This window comes from Felis catus, chromosome C1 (genome assembly GCF_018350175.1).
Source record: "Felis catus isolate Fca126 chromosome C1, F.catus_Fca126_mat1.0, whole genome shotgun sequence".
Taxonomy (NCBI): Eukaryota; Metazoa; Chordata; class Mammalia; order Carnivora; family Felidae; genus Felis; species Felis catus.
The window spans coordinates 56,018,091-56,033,263 of NC_058375.1; the positions used below are offsets into that span (position 1 = coordinate 56,018,091).

Here is a 15,173-nt window from a genome sequence, read left to right on the forward strand (position 1 = left end):
CCCATGATGTCACAGGATGAATATTTTATGTTAGGACCAGATTTAAAGTCTCTTAGTCAATGAAGCTCTCATTTCTACCTAAGTAGGATGTGTGTGTGGAAGGATGGGGGGGTGACCGGATCTAGAGACCAGAAGTAGCAACTTGTACATAGATGTTTTGGCTGCAAATTTCTTAGACCTGCAAGCCTGGGATCTTGCCATTATGCATCTCAATGATTTCAATTACTTGCTTTTATAATTAAGAAGATTATCTAGGATTTATAGGGTATAGGAATGCTTCATATAATTCTTAATGATATCTAAAACTTTACTATCAACTTCTCCTTTATGCTAAACATGGCTCTTTCCATAGTGATCTAACCATTAAGTCATTAGCATTTTAGAATGAATTTATTTGGATTGCATTTTCCCTCAGGATAAAGAGAATATTGGTTTCTGAAAAAATTGATAATTGAAGGGTTCTTGAGACCAACTGTGCATGTTTGTCCAAGGCTGGCCTATAGTTAAACGGCCTTGATAGACATGAATGACTCTGATAAGGAGATAGTAATTGGAATAGCAGAAGGGCTCATCTGAAGGCAAAGGTTGCTGCTTACAGTGGTAAAGAGATTAAGTAAAGTAGCCAGTAGGGCCATGCTCTGAAGACAAGCTAAAGGTGATATCCATGCGAGATGGTGCAAAGATGGGTATAGCTGATGGTGGAATCAGGTTCTATAGAGCTGTAAGCCAAAGGTTTGTAAACCTAGGGACAGGGAAGGAAAGAGGGAGAAATCCTCAACAGGCGTCTACCTACCACCAAATAAGGCGGCTTATAAATACTATACACATGTATATGTATGTTGTAACTGACCATCTTGCCAATGAGAAGGTGTTCACCCCCCCGTATCTTGGAGAGTTGGAAAGCCACGTGACATGAATCTCCACACCAAGCTACCACCATCACCTGTAGGTTTGAGTTCCTTGTTCATAACATTAAGGTAGTATAACATTTCATCTGCCATGTTTACTTACATTGTCTATCCTTTGCATTACCTTCTCTTCCCTCACTTTGTTTTAAATTCACCCCTACCCAGTCCCATCTCCTAGTACAATTGTCCTCCACTGAAAGTCACAGGAACTTCTGATACTTTGGTCTGAACCAGTGAAAGTGCATGTTAGCTGCTGTTTTTCATGATCAAAATCTCAATTCTTCAGTCCTTTCCTAGAAAGGGCTGAAGGACTCTTTTGCTCCTACCCTTTATAGTGTGTATGTACTGATTCTCAGAAGCCAGGGTCATCTCTGTAGCTGCCCAAATCCATAACCGGACACTCACTGGCTGCCTTTTTTTCCTTTCTGGATGATGATATTGTTAATCTCTAAGGGAATCCCAGCCTTAGGGGAAGGAATTGAGGAGGCAGGGTACCTTTGGCAAATACTTGGTGAATATGAGTCATTGTGAGCGTAATGGCTTTTTCATTTGTTATCTGTTTCCATGGTCACAGCTGGGTCTCAGGCTGGGAAACCACCCTCTCTACACATTGGATACCATTACATCATTCCACTGCCTTCCTGTTGCTTGCAGGACAAACAAGTAGTTTGGGAGTTACTCTGTACTCTAGTTTTGAGCCCACTCTCCTCCTCTTCCCTCATTTTCTTCCAAGACTTCATTCTAGTGCTTACAAAATTTCTTCTTTTCTCAAGACCCAGCTCACACATCACCTCCCTTGGAAGCCTCCTCAGACCTCACTGTTGTGGAGCTGGTCCTTCCTCCTCTGGGCTCTCACAGTACCATGTGCTCACCTTCACACAGGGTACTCTGCTGCTCGATTGTCAGTTTCTCTATCTGCCATGCCACCCTCCTTGCTCCGGACTGTGAGCTTTGCACGGGCTGGTGTGAGTCTTACTCATTAGAGGGTCAGAGCCTGGTATTCAACATCTGGCTCTCAGCAGGTGTTAAGAAAATGGTAACTGAATGAAGGAGAATGGAAGAGAGCTGGTCTTCTATTAATTTATTGAGCAAAACACGAGTAGGATGATACAGTGAGGCACGGATCCAGTAAAGAGAAGGATGTTTTAATGAAACTTCTTTTGAATCTGTGAAGTACATGTGAAGGAAATGTTTCTATTCTTTCCATAGGACAGATTTCCAAACAATGATCACAGTGCTTAGGTTAATAAGATGCTGGACAGATGAGTAGCCAAAGAATGCCATAAAATAACAAAATCCCATCCCAGATTACTGGGACAAGTGAATGATGTTTAGAGTTACACGGCTAAAAACAAAACGTTACAGTAATCAAGTCCATAAAACCAGAAAAAGCTTTATAACAAAAAGGACTTTCATAAGCTATTAAATGAGCATATATGATAGACGAACCATTTTATATTTGAAGCAGCTTATAGCACCAACACATTGGCAGGACCTGTAGAGGGGTAGGCCATTGGACCAAGGCTTCGGAGAGTGGAGGTGCGGGGGCAGGGGGATCTCCACCATCATCTACTTCAAGCCCCTTGTTTTACAGATGGCAAAACGGGCCCAGCGAGATGAAGTGCCTCGTTCAGAGTCACACGACACAGCGGCACCACATTGGCTAAAAAAGGATCCAAGGCTATGATCCAGGCCACCCAACTTTAGGTAAGTGCTCTATTTTAATTTACACTTAATTCTATTTGATTCACGTATTTTGTTCCTGTTAATAGATCTATCATAAAAGAAATCAATACAATTCATAACACACTCCAGTATTATATTTTATGGAGAAGGACAGACATGTACTATAGTTCATTTCTTGGGCTTCTACAGATCTTCAATCAATAGTTGGAGTAATCAGATGACACTTAGTTGTAAATTAGCTGAGAAGAAGGCATCTGAAGAAAAAGTTTGGTGCATCCTCTACTACCTAAACTAACCTATGCCTCAAAATTACTAAGTCACTGGTATAATTTCTTTGATAGTTAAAGATTAGTAAAGTACAAAAACAGTATGGAAAGAAGGCAGGTCCTTCCTTTAAAAGATAATTATGGCACTTTCATTTTCATAAGGTAAGAAAATGTAAAAACCTGATTCTCTGTAGAAGAAAAAATAGCCACAACCTATACTTGGTGAACAAACTGGAATAATGTGTTTCTGTAAAATACTTTGGAGTCATGAAATTTTATCTAGCATATCTTGCCGTGGTCCTGAGGCCTCAATTGGACAGATTTATGCACTAATGAACATATAAGAATGAAAATAAGTCACCGTTAACAGAAACAGCATTAAAGGCAAAAGTATAATGAACACATTTAAATAGCTTCACAGATATGAAGCCAAAAGTTGCATGTATATATGTGATTGTGTTTTTATAGTGGTAGTTGGAAAAACAACACGTACTGGGCATTTGTCCATTATCATAAACCAGCTGCTGTAGAACAGTTAAAAATGGTGTTTCATAAGTAAAATAAAGCCTGACAAATAAAAGTGATTTCTATATGTCCTATACATGTACTTTCTCACATAGACGTCTAGTTTTAAGTAAATCAACATTTAACTACAATTTTTCCCCACTGGGTCCAGCATCAAAGGATGTGATTTCACTTTTCTTAAACATGCCCTATACATCATTAGGAAGCTACATGATATTTATACTCCTAGCCTTTATGATATCTGACCAGGAAAAATGAAATCTTCAGGGACCTCAAGTCCATTCCTTACCACTATAAGCACATTAACAAATAGGGAGCAAAACATATTTGTTTTCCCTTAGGTAAAAGAACATAACTTAGTACTAAGCAATGAACTATGCTTGCTACTGAAAAAGTGCACATATAATGAAAAGGTATAATAAAATTTCATAAAAATATTTAACAAGCTGTATTATAAATATTTAAAGAAACATGTTAAAAATCAGAGTGAAAATAAGATTAGTGTTCTGAAACTATCGGTAGAAAAATATACTTATTAAAAGAAAATGTCTCATTAAGTGAAGCATTAAATGCAATGTTGTCTTTTTCGTGTACATTTCAAATTTCATCTTTATCTCTCCTAAACAGGTGCCTACAATTTATGTGGAAACTGGTCATATTGCAAAACCCAGAGGCAGAGGACAAGAGGATAAGGCCAGTGGCATGATTTTCACATGATCTTGGAAAAGTGAGGGCAGTTCACAATACTGAACAGATAGGTGACTGGGGAAATACTGACTATATATTTGAACAGTTTAAAAATAGCACTACATTTGTTCACCCACAATCCGCTTAATACTTAAAACCAGACATTAGGTTTTAAAAGGGGCTTGTGTTGCAGGGCAAGATTGTACAGAACTAGGGAAAACCATCAGAAATAATTCCATTTTGGGGTTGACTCCTTTTTGAAAATAAGCTTTTAATCCTTCATCAGTAGTTATTTTTAATGAACTAAAGATGAGTTAAAATATCAAAGGCTTGTGAATGGTTTGAGCCCTTAGGTGAGCTTTTTTTTTTTTTTTTTTAAGAACCCTTTCTCTTTCTCTGATAAAGTTAAAATACTCTCTCTGGGCACAGGAGATTCCTTGGGATGCCCACTGGAAATTCCAAGGATGTGAGAGGGCTGTACTCATGTCCAGAGGAAAATCAAGGAACCTGCTGCTGGAACCCTGAAGCCCAAGTCACGTACCCCTGAATCCAAGCCTGCCTCGGGTGGTTTGTGGACAAGGTAGGGAACACACTGGCACTATAGATATTTGAAAAGTGCCTGATACTGTTGTGTTTCGTGTATTTCCATCCCACCATGTTCCACCCACTTGGGGCTGGGGAGGTGAATACCACCTCTGGAAAGAGATGTTCTAGTGGGAGAGGAAAGACAAAGGGCAGGGCAGAGAGAGTGAAATTACAAAGTTTGGCCGAGAAAAGCGGCTGGTTTTCACACATTCCTGCTCTCCTCTGGGCGGGGCTCATGTGCACTCTAGGCATTAGGGTGGACATTTCAGAGGTGTCTCTCCACAATCTAGAGAACATGAGCCCCAGAGTCTGGCCCAGAGGCCTCCCCCCCTCTTCTAGACTCAGGATCATGGGAGCCTTTTTAGGTTCCCTTGTCAATACCTGATAAGAGGGTTTTTAGTTCAGTTTTTAAATTTTAATCGGTATAGTTAATTCTAGCCTAAGAGGTCAGCAACATTTCTTCACAACTCAATTACAGTGGATACCTTTTTGTACAATAACTATATGAAAAACTTTTATTCTATCTACATACAGCTCAAGACAAAGGTATAACTTCTGGAGTCGAACTGATGGCATGGAGAAATTTTAAAAAGGAAATAGCATTGATATGTGTATATACAAAGACATATATATATACACAAAACACTCCTCACCCATGTACACTGTACAGGTTGGCACAACCCTATTAAAAACATACTATGATATAAAGGTTTCAGTAAGTTACTCTTGGCATTTTAACCTAGACAGGTACTTAGGTAATTTAAGTCTTGATATGACTGGGTTATTCATATATAAAAGCAGATAATGTTTTTTTAAAATGGCCCAGACCAACTTTTCTGAAGTAGTAACCCAACAGGACACCATAGTTATCAAATGGAAAAGAAGATTGTTATTCTGTATTAAATGAGTAAAAGGTGTTTTAGAGAAAGGGCAGCTTGGAAAATAAAGACATCAGAGTCAATCGTTCCAAGTTAGAGTATTTTAGTTATTAGCAGTGGTTACCAAATAAGCTGAAGGTAAATGTCTTCCAAGGAGCTGCTCATAATTTGCTTTGTTGAGAAGAGGTGAGGGACGGTTTCCGTGTTCCTCTATAAGATGATGCAAGTTTTTTTATCCTTGAAAGGGTTTTCTGAGGTTGGTATCCCGATCAGCAAAGGGTCGCTCCTGGCGTGCTCCTCACAGTAGGACATGAGGTCCGCCGATGCCTTTGAGACCTGACGTGTGGATGAACCAAAGCAAACACACAAGAAAATAATGTATTCACAAACTTTAAAAGGGTAGTCGAATGCTGGTCCTCTACGTAGAAGACTGGTGGAGTGATCTTTCCAGACCCCGTTTCTCCCAGATTACTTGTCAGTTAAAAAGGAAAAAGATTTGTAAACGGAAAAATCTGGTAGCTCTGCTTCTTTAACCAAGTGATCGGATTTAAAGATCGGAGAAAAATGACATCACGTGTCTCCTAGGGTGAGCACAGATGACGCACCACCAGCTAGCAACTATTCCCGCCAAAACATTTAGCCGGCATCGAAGCATCAGCAAGCAATGGTATCCCATGGGAGGGCCATTCTGCAAAATGAGTGGCCTGGATTCTTCAAAAGTGGCCTGTGTGTTAGATATTATTAGATGATCCCGAATGTTATAACTGTAGTGTGGTTATGAGGAAGGTGAAGTATTTAAGGGTGAAGAGTCACGATGTTTGCAAATAACTTTCAAGTGGTTTAAAGGGTATGTGTTGTGTGGGTGTGTGTACAAGACACAGAAAAAGCAAATGAGGCAAAATGTTAATAATTGGTGAATCGTGGCAAAGGGTATATGGGTGTTTGTTGTGATAGCTCTTTTACAGGTTTGACGCTTTTCAAAATAAGCGTGGGAATGGGGAAGTATATGTGAATCAAGGGAAGGCTGTATCTTAGTTTGTATTTGATACAAAATTGGAACTGAATTATGGGCTTGGAGTCCATATTCTTGAGAGAAGAGCTTTAGGTTCTACTGTTAAAGGTTGGTCTTAGAAAAATAAAAGGAGGGATAAAACCAGAATGGGAAGATTCAGTGCCTTCCTCTGGCATGAGTTAAAAATAGAAAATGCCACACCCTGTTCAGAAGTCTGGGTGGGCTATTCCACAGAATAATCAGATCAGTGTCCTCAGGCAAGGAACACAGGGCAGCTGAGTCCCGTCGAATACAGCATAAGCAGCCTCATGTTTTGAAGACAGGTGACTATCTCCAGGCCCAGAGGAATGTATCAGGTGACTGCTTCAGTTTCTAGGAAACAGCATTACTCACAACATTCCAGGGCACACACTGCCTAGTTCTCTCTTGGGATTTGGGGAGAAAAGACTTCGAAGTCAGGTGACCTAACAAATGCCTTCCCCTTTCTCGCAGATTTCAACTAAGGCTGGCATTACTCACCCTGGGTACAGAATGTGGTCATTAAAATAGTGCACACACATTTAAAAAAGTGGCGTAGTCTTAAAAAAGGAGACCCCAAGTGTTGACTTGCTATGCCAGACTATACTCTAACGCACTTAGTAAATTCCAGAGGGATAACAAGGGTGTTTATAAAATCCATCTAGAACCCCTGTCCCAGTGCAGAACACAGAGATCACGGGACTTGGCTGTGTTCCTTCAGGGAAGGTAGGTTCTTGGGGAATCCTGTCATTGGGTCTAGGTTTTCTGTTCCAACAGAGAGGCTAACTCAGACACTTTGGCTTGCCTGTGCTTTTGAAATGAAGCCCAGGCCCGGCAGAAATGAACGTTAGATTCTGAGGCTCTCAGCCGGCCCTAGGAAAATCCTGGCCCCAAGCCACAGGGAATGGCACTGCCTTCTCAGAAACGTGGCCCCGCCGTGGGGAGCAGAGGGACCTGATCAGAAAACACGTCTGATCCCATCCAGGCCTCTTACCTTTATTCTCTCAATGGAGGCTTCCATTCTCAACTGCTGCACAGTTCTCCTTGCCTGGGCGATGTTGTTGGTGCTTGCTGTTTTGCTCGACATTGTCAGGTATTGTTTTTACCTGAAACCTGAAAAGAATGTAAGTTGTTTAAACATTCCTAAAGTTTGCATTACTTAGGGGAAAAGGATGCATTTTTCCCAGTCATCACGGGCTCTGTGAGGTAGTTACGAGAATGCCCTCCCATTGGAGCTCCTTCATAAATCTTTCCTTTGCAGAAACCCAGTACTAGTTTCATCCGTCCACCCCAACACGCAGCACAATGGAGCCTTTTCTAGCATCTTCTGAGAGGAAACAAATATACATAAACATTTGCAGTAGTTAGGGGGCCTCCGGCACATATGAGCGTATGCAAGCACAGGCCACATTACGTGTGTAGTTTAATATTACTGCTATGTCCTTTAATAGAAGGTTTGATTTTATTTCATTTTGGCTCTCTTACCCAACTATTACACTGATTCAAGTCCTGGCAACAGAAAACAGCAAAGGAGAGTGCCTCTGGAGAACTTTGCACAAAGGGTGCATTTTTAGGTGCTATCGAGGTTTGCAATCATTTGAGGAATGTTAGTTAGGCAGATAAGGAAGCCTTTATTCAAGAAAAAGTGGGAACCTTTCAGCTGAAAGACTCTCAATGATGAACCCCCTGCAAATGTCAAAGGGGATACACTGAGCAGCCTAAAGCCTGAATATTTAACAGAACTCTATCTTTCCCTCGTTTACCTCTCTCTGGCCTCAGCCGGGGCGCCCAGGGCACTTGCTAATCCTGTACCCCCACCACATGTTTGGGGGTTGACTCTCCTCTCGGCCTGAGCCCTTGGAGCCAAGGCTGCTCTTTTTCTCTCGCTCCCTAGCCACCTGGTAAAAAGGAAATGAAACCTCCTGGACCTTGAGCTTTAACCCGGCTGGTTGTCCAAGGACATATTCCAAAAGGCAGGCAGGCTAGGGAAAAGCACTACTGGTGCCCCTGCCATATATGGCTAAGTTCTGTCTTGGCACGGTGGCGAGTGGGGGAAAATGCAGAGCTGGCAGGCCGGGTGGCAGTTTTGTGACTCATAGAAGCAGGTGGACAGTAGGTATGCCTCCCTCGTACTATGCAAGGGCTCAGCGAAGTCTTGGGGCACCGTGGCGCCTGCAGCAAACCCAGACTGACTCAACCTTCTGGAAGGGCCGCGCTTGCAAAAAGCATCTCTGCCATAAAGGCCTAGGACCAGGCAGGGCTACAAAACATGCCCGCAACCCCCAGGCTCCACGGTGTCCACCACGTGGGCACCAAGGTGCTCTGCCTGAGCTCTGCCACACTTGGAATGCTCCCAAGGGCTTGGCTCCAAGATTTCGACAGGGCTTTGGTCAGAGGTGGCTTTGGGTCAACTGTACAAATAAACCTGTGTTTTTAACTGTGTGCAGAACTTTGACATCCAGCCTCATCGTCATGCTTCATATTCCTGGGTTTGGACCCTGCCTCTGCCACTTACTAGCTGGGTGAAACTGGGCTGATCACTTAACCTCTATGAGCCCAAGCTTTCTTCTGCATAATTTGAGGAGATGATGGTTTTTGAGGAGCCACTTTGCTGATGCACATGTAGTGTTTATCAGAGGACCAAGGCACCCCAAAAATAGCAGCTGCTCTTGTATTTACCCTTGGGAGGCCACACCCAGCACGATGAATCAGAATTGCCTGTGTACCTGGCTGCCTCGCCCAGGTCAGTGAGGCTCCAGGATTCTGATGACGGGGCCTGGGTGGGCCATGGCATGAGGCCCCTTGTAAGTGCATCCTTAGGTGATTCTGCTGCACTCTGCTGTCAGGGTAGAATTGAATGGCTGGTGACAGACAACAGAGGATTCCCCTAGAAATAAGGATGTCCCACCAGTGCAGGAAACTGGGAGGAGGAATCATCCATACATCATACACAGGGCAGGGTGGCCGGGCTTTAATCCTAGGCCTTGGCGACCTCATTTCAACACTCCCTCACTCGCTGCCTCTTCCTCAGATTCCAATCATCCCGCCCCACCCAAGGGAGAGGCCTAGGGTCCTCTCCCAGTGGTTCTGCTCATACCCAGCGGCCTGGCCCAGTGTTGTTCTGTGCTCCCAGGCAAGCATTTATTAACAGAGCCTTTGAAAAGGGACCGAGGCAGAAGGCAAACCTCCCTGCAAGCAGAGTGAAGCATCCTGATTCATGGCATTCTAGTTCCACGTTTTGTGCCCTGCAGCATGTTAAACCGGGCTCCTGTGCCAGTTGGCGAGGTTTCTGAGATTTGGCCCCCAACCTCCAGAATGTGAATATGATACCATTCTGAAGGGCCTGTGGTTTCCAGGCAGCATCCTAAGGACTTTCTAAATGTCCCTTTGCATGAGAATAACGCCAAGCATTCTCTTCTCAGGCTCCAGGGCATAAAGTTTCCAAGGCCTGAGCAAGTTTCCCTGTAACTGCACACCAGTTCACATCGGTCAGGCCTGGACCACTTGTTGCTCCCACCCGCGTAGCTATGAGCAAAGAGCCCACGGTCAGGCTCTATAAAATACTGGGGTAGGGGCACCTGGGTAGCTCAGTCAGTTAAGTGTACAACTTCGGCTCAGGCCATGATCTCATGGTTCGTTCGTTCGTTCGAGCCCTGCGTCTGACTCTGTGCTGACAGCTCGGAGCCTGGAGCCTGCTTCAGATTCTGTGTCTCCCTCTCTCTCTGCCCCTCCCCGGCTCGCTCCCCCTGTCTCTCAAAAAATGAAATGTTAAAAAAAAATTTTTTTTAAATACTGGGGTAGGTCCCTCTGAAATCGGTAAGAAACTTTGCCTCTAGTACCCGTGAGTTTCTTCGTGTATTATAGTTGTGATTGAAAACAGCAATTCACAGATCACACTTACAGGTTTAGCGCCTCTGGCAGGTTTCCCCTATTCTGATATCTGCTCCCTTCACGGTCCTCCCTGTTTCTCAGACAGCTTCCTGCTTCCTTCTCCTGGGGACCCTTTCTCTTCTGCTTCAGGGGGAGTGGAGCCCATCCTCTGGCCCCACCAACTTATCTTGGGCTCAGAACGCAAATATGAGTTCTTTTCTCAAAGTCTGTTTCCCTCTCCTAGCATATGTCTAAACTCACCCAGAAAAGTAGTTAAAGTTTAGGAGATGGGTGATTTTCACAGCTTCACAGATTATTAACCACCACCAACTTCCTACTGAATATAGGAATAGCGTTTGGCAGGTCAATTAAATGGGGTATTTGTGGCCATTCCTAGAAAAAGTTGTGTACCAGGCCACTGGAGAACATCATCTCTTATTACCACATTCTTCTAACTCAGGGAAAAGTCAGATCAAAGTTACACTGTTTCAACTTAAGGAGCCCCATGGAGGGACCCAGGGCTGAGATGCCTCCTGTCACTGCAAAAACGGCCACTGCTATTTGGTTGTGGAGAGAGAGGAGGTGTTTCCAGGAGCTGGAGGTCTAGCTGAGGACTTCCTCCTAACCTGCAGCTTCTCTGAATCTCCTCAACAGCTGGACCGAGAGAACAGGTATCTCCAACCATCTTTGTGCCTTGAGCGGGTTTTCTTTGCTCTTCCCTCAAAGGCAAGGATGTCTGTCTGTTTGTGCTACCACGTGGATAAAAAGCTTGCTTTATGCTTATTTTAAGAAAGCTTCCAAGGCAAACACCACCAGATATTTGTATGAAACCCTAGACTGCACACGTTGCTTTCATGCACAGCGGTCCGTGAAGCCTCACTACGATCCTGAAAGGTGTTATTACTATTTCATACTCATTTTATAGATGAGGCAACGAAATTAGAAAAACTTGCTTCAAGTTAACCCAGCTCATAAGCCCTGAACCAGCTCATAAGCCTTTCACCCCGGAAGCCATGCTTCCTACTGCACCAAGGAAAGGATACAATTCCAATTAATTTGATTCACAAACACTCAGGGCTAGGGTGACCTTGACACTGATGACCTGGAGTTGTGGGCTTGCTGACTGCTTTGTGTCTGTGCAACAGCCCTTCTGGTGCAGAAAGCATCTGTTTATCCGGTGTCCTGAAAAACAGGCCTCCCCTCTCCTTTCCGCAAGCTAAGCAAGAATGTTCTAGCTGTCACGACCAGGCAAGGACTGAGGTCAGCATCTGGAGATCCTGAGCCACCAGCCCTGCCTCTGCCTTCCTAAAGGGCAGAGGCCTGCACAGACCCCCAGTTTCATGAAACCCTGGCTGTAGCTTCTGCAGCCTTGTTCACATTTTTACAGGTGGCCAGCAAATCTGAATAAACATACATAATATTTAGTGATTCAAATAGTTGGCATTGGTTTTAAGGCTGTTGTTCATCTGAATTCTTAGGTTCCTAGAAATTCCTAGGAACAACATTTCCCATTAGGGAAAGAAGAGCATCTTAACCTTTGTCCAGAGGGGTCTGCTGCACGGAGAGGGTGGGGATGGAAAGTGTGTGAGGGAGCACACTTGGGGAAGCAGCAGCTGAATCACAAGGTCATCCTGGCCGGGCAAATAACTGAAGCACTGGACCGAAGCCAGTGTTCTGAGCAAACACACCCCTTGTGTCTATAATAAAAGAGCAGGTTAAAAAAAAAAAAAAAAAAAAAAAAAAAGGCTTCCATCTGATCTTCCTTCAACTATCAAAGTCTTAATGTCTTACCCTGGCTTGGCCCTTTATCAGTCCCCCTCATCTATTAACGGGGTGCAGGCAGCAACACTTAGCTCACAGGGTTGTTGGGAAGAGAAACAAGAGTGCCTATCAGTACGTAGCTTGTACACACAGATACTTAATAATGTTGGGTCCCTTGGTTCACTGACAAGACTGAAAATCATGCATTCGGGTGTGAAACAGGAGAAAAATTCACCCAGCAAAAGAGCAAAAGAAGAATGTCAAGGTAATATGATTGGGTAGCAACATGTTTCTAATATGGCCTTAGAGGGAGGACAGTCAGATCCGTAGAACAGTGTCTCTATCTCCTGAACACTTCTTTTAAATCAGAGCCTGCAGGCTGAATCCAGATTACTGATGTGTTTGATTGGGCCCCGCACAGGGTTAACTCAACTGTGTGTGTGTGGGGGGGGGGGGGGGGTTGTTTTAACTTTAAACTGTCAACATTTGAAAAACTGAGCTATCCCTTTAAGACAAAGAAAGATTTCTGGAAAAGTCAGAAAATTTTATAAAACTGGGCTGAATCTAAGTAGAGGCTGCTGCTTTAACATTTGCTGGCATACCTGCCCATCCCTCTATTTGAACTTGTGACATGGCCTTTGTACTATGCCTTGGACATTTAGTTCCAGGGACATACTCAAGGATTAGGGCAGGGGACTTGAGCTCACTCCTGCCCTTGCCACTGCCTAGTTCTGGGGCCGCAGGGAAGGACTCACAACCCATGTAAGCCTCAATTTTCTCATGGGAAAAGTGGGGATAATAATACTTTCCTATTTCAAAGAGCTGTTAAGAGCGTCAGATAACATAAGCATGTGAGTATAATAAATACAAAGAATACTTTTGCTGAGTGTTAAGTACCTATACCTTCTGATCACATCCTCTGAGAAGTACTCTAGGCACCTGCAGTCCCTGATGGTTGGCACTGAACAACTGCCCTACCTTCCTCTTGGGGCGCCCTACTGAACTGCCCTGATGGAAAGAAAAGTAACCCCCCATAACTCAGAATAAAGTGTATTTGGAGACAGGGCCTTTACAGACATGATTAAGTTAAAAGAGCTTATTAGGGTGGGCCCTGATCCAATATGACTGGTGTCCTTAGAAGAAGAGGGAATTTAGGGAGCATCAGGATGGCTCAGTCAGTTAAGCATCCAACTCTTGATTTCGGTTCACGTCATGGTCTCACAGGTTTGTGGGTTCAAGCCCCACATCAAGGCTCTGTGTTCACAGTGCAGAGACCGTTTGGGATATTCTCTCTCTCTCTCTCTCTCTCCCTGCCCCTACCTTGCTTGCTTGCGCACGCTCTCCCTCTCAAATAAAAAAAGAAAAAAGAAGAGGGAATTTAGAGACAGATGGGCACAGAGGGGAGAACATGTGAAGGTGCAGGGAGAAGACGAACATCTACGAGCCACGGCTCGTTCTCTTACAACTAGGGATCTGGAGGATGCGGGCTCCGCCAAAGGGATAGGGATGTGATCACCAGAGATCTGAAGGTGGAAGTGAGAAGGCCGGTGCTTGCGGCTTGGCTTATTTTCTGCTGGCAAGCAGGGCGGTGAGCAAGTTGCTCTTTGGGAGCATCCCAGCATGCAGTCTCTATCGATGTGGTGCTAAGAAACTGTGTGGCTACAGCAGTCTCCCAATTCTCCACCTCCTGCTGGGCCCCCGGGGCCAGTTCTGTGGTGATGTCTGGAAGCTGATCCCGGTTGAGAAGTCAAGAACCAGTTGCTCCGGCCCTTCTACTGATTACACAAGCACCTCATCCCCTGTACGAAAGCCCATTCTGCTCGCACTGCCAAGCACGCTGCTTGTGGTAACTGAACCTTGACTGATACACAATTGTTAATCTGTTGTTTTGTAATCTGTAAATAACTTACAAAGGCTAGCTATGATTTCTATTATTATCATGCCACGATTGAACACATCAAACCCTAAGACCTGAAAACGTGGAGATGCAAGCCATAACATTCTCTTTCTCCTTCTCCCCAACCAGAGCTCACAGGCTGTAAGATCAAGAGTGGTGAACCTGTGACCAGCCCCATGTCCTGCCCTGTTCCTGTCCAGTTTTGAGAGCAAAGAGCAAAAAGAACAAGTTCCCGGCCCATGGGGGAGAAAAATGAGAGGGTGTGATGAGGAAGGGCTGCATGGAACAGTGGAAAATGCCACTGCGGCTGGGGAAGACAGAGTGACTGGAGCTCTTCTAAGAGTTTATATGGGCTCAGAATGAGCAGAATGAAAAAGAGTAAGAACAGCATTCTCTCAAGACCTCAAGAGTGCATCCTCTAAAAGTAGCATGCTTTTATACTCGCAGACCCCTGAGAGGTCCTCATCTGGTATCTTTGATGAGTTCACTTTACCTGCCATCCAGCCACATGTCCCTGAATAATAATGATGATGGTGGTGACAATGTTACTGTTGTAGGTATAATGACAAAATGTGACAACTACCACCATTTATTATGTGCCCGGTAAGTGAATTCCATGAATCATTTCATTTAATCCTCTTAGAGATGAGTTCTTTTATCATTTTTGTTTTACAGATGAAACACAGGCCAAAAGAGTCTTGCTGAAGAGTATGCTGATTTATGTAGCAGAGCTGGGACTCAGGCCACCTGACTTCCAAGGTCATCCTCTTAATCGCCACCCTATACTGCTGGTCTCTGAACATTAAGAGGACAAGGAAGGAATGGGAAGGAAGGGGGGGAACTGTCAGTCAGGAGCCCTGGACAAAAGAAGACATGACCTCCATTTAGGGCCCACTACTCATTTAGATAGGTGGTCTCCATACCAATGACAGCAGGTGTTGAGAAAGTGGCCTTGGAAGAAGACTGAAGTGAAGAAGAATTGGTTGCTCTTCATTAAGAGAAGGGCTGTCCCAGATTCTAGGTAAGGCTATTGCTAAAGACAGAGGATGATCCCATCATCCCTAGCGAAGCTGGTAGGAA

The 15,173-nt window shown here is 44.1% G+C and overlaps 1 protein-coding gene across 3 annotated transcripts in view; it reads right to left on the reverse strand.

The window, feature by feature from the left end:
- Positions 1–1,974: 1,974 nt before the first annotated feature.
- Positions 1,975–15,173, reverse strand: part of GNG12 (G protein subunit gamma 12) — a 127,836-nt gene continuing 114,637 nt past the window's right edge. For all 3 annotated transcript variants that reach the window (XM_045035996.1, XM_019837214.3, XM_045035997.1), the window contains 2 exons: positions 7,560–7,678; positions 1,975–5,871 (listed from right to left, as the gene is read on the reverse strand). In XM_045035996.1, coding sequence (XP_044891931.1) covers positions 5,746–5,871; positions 7,560–7,652 — 219 coding nt within the window. In that variant the 5' untranslated portion in view covers positions 7,653–7,678 and the 3' untranslated portion in view covers positions 1,975–5,745. The remainder of the gene's footprint in view (positions 5,872–7,559; positions 7,679–15,173) is intronic.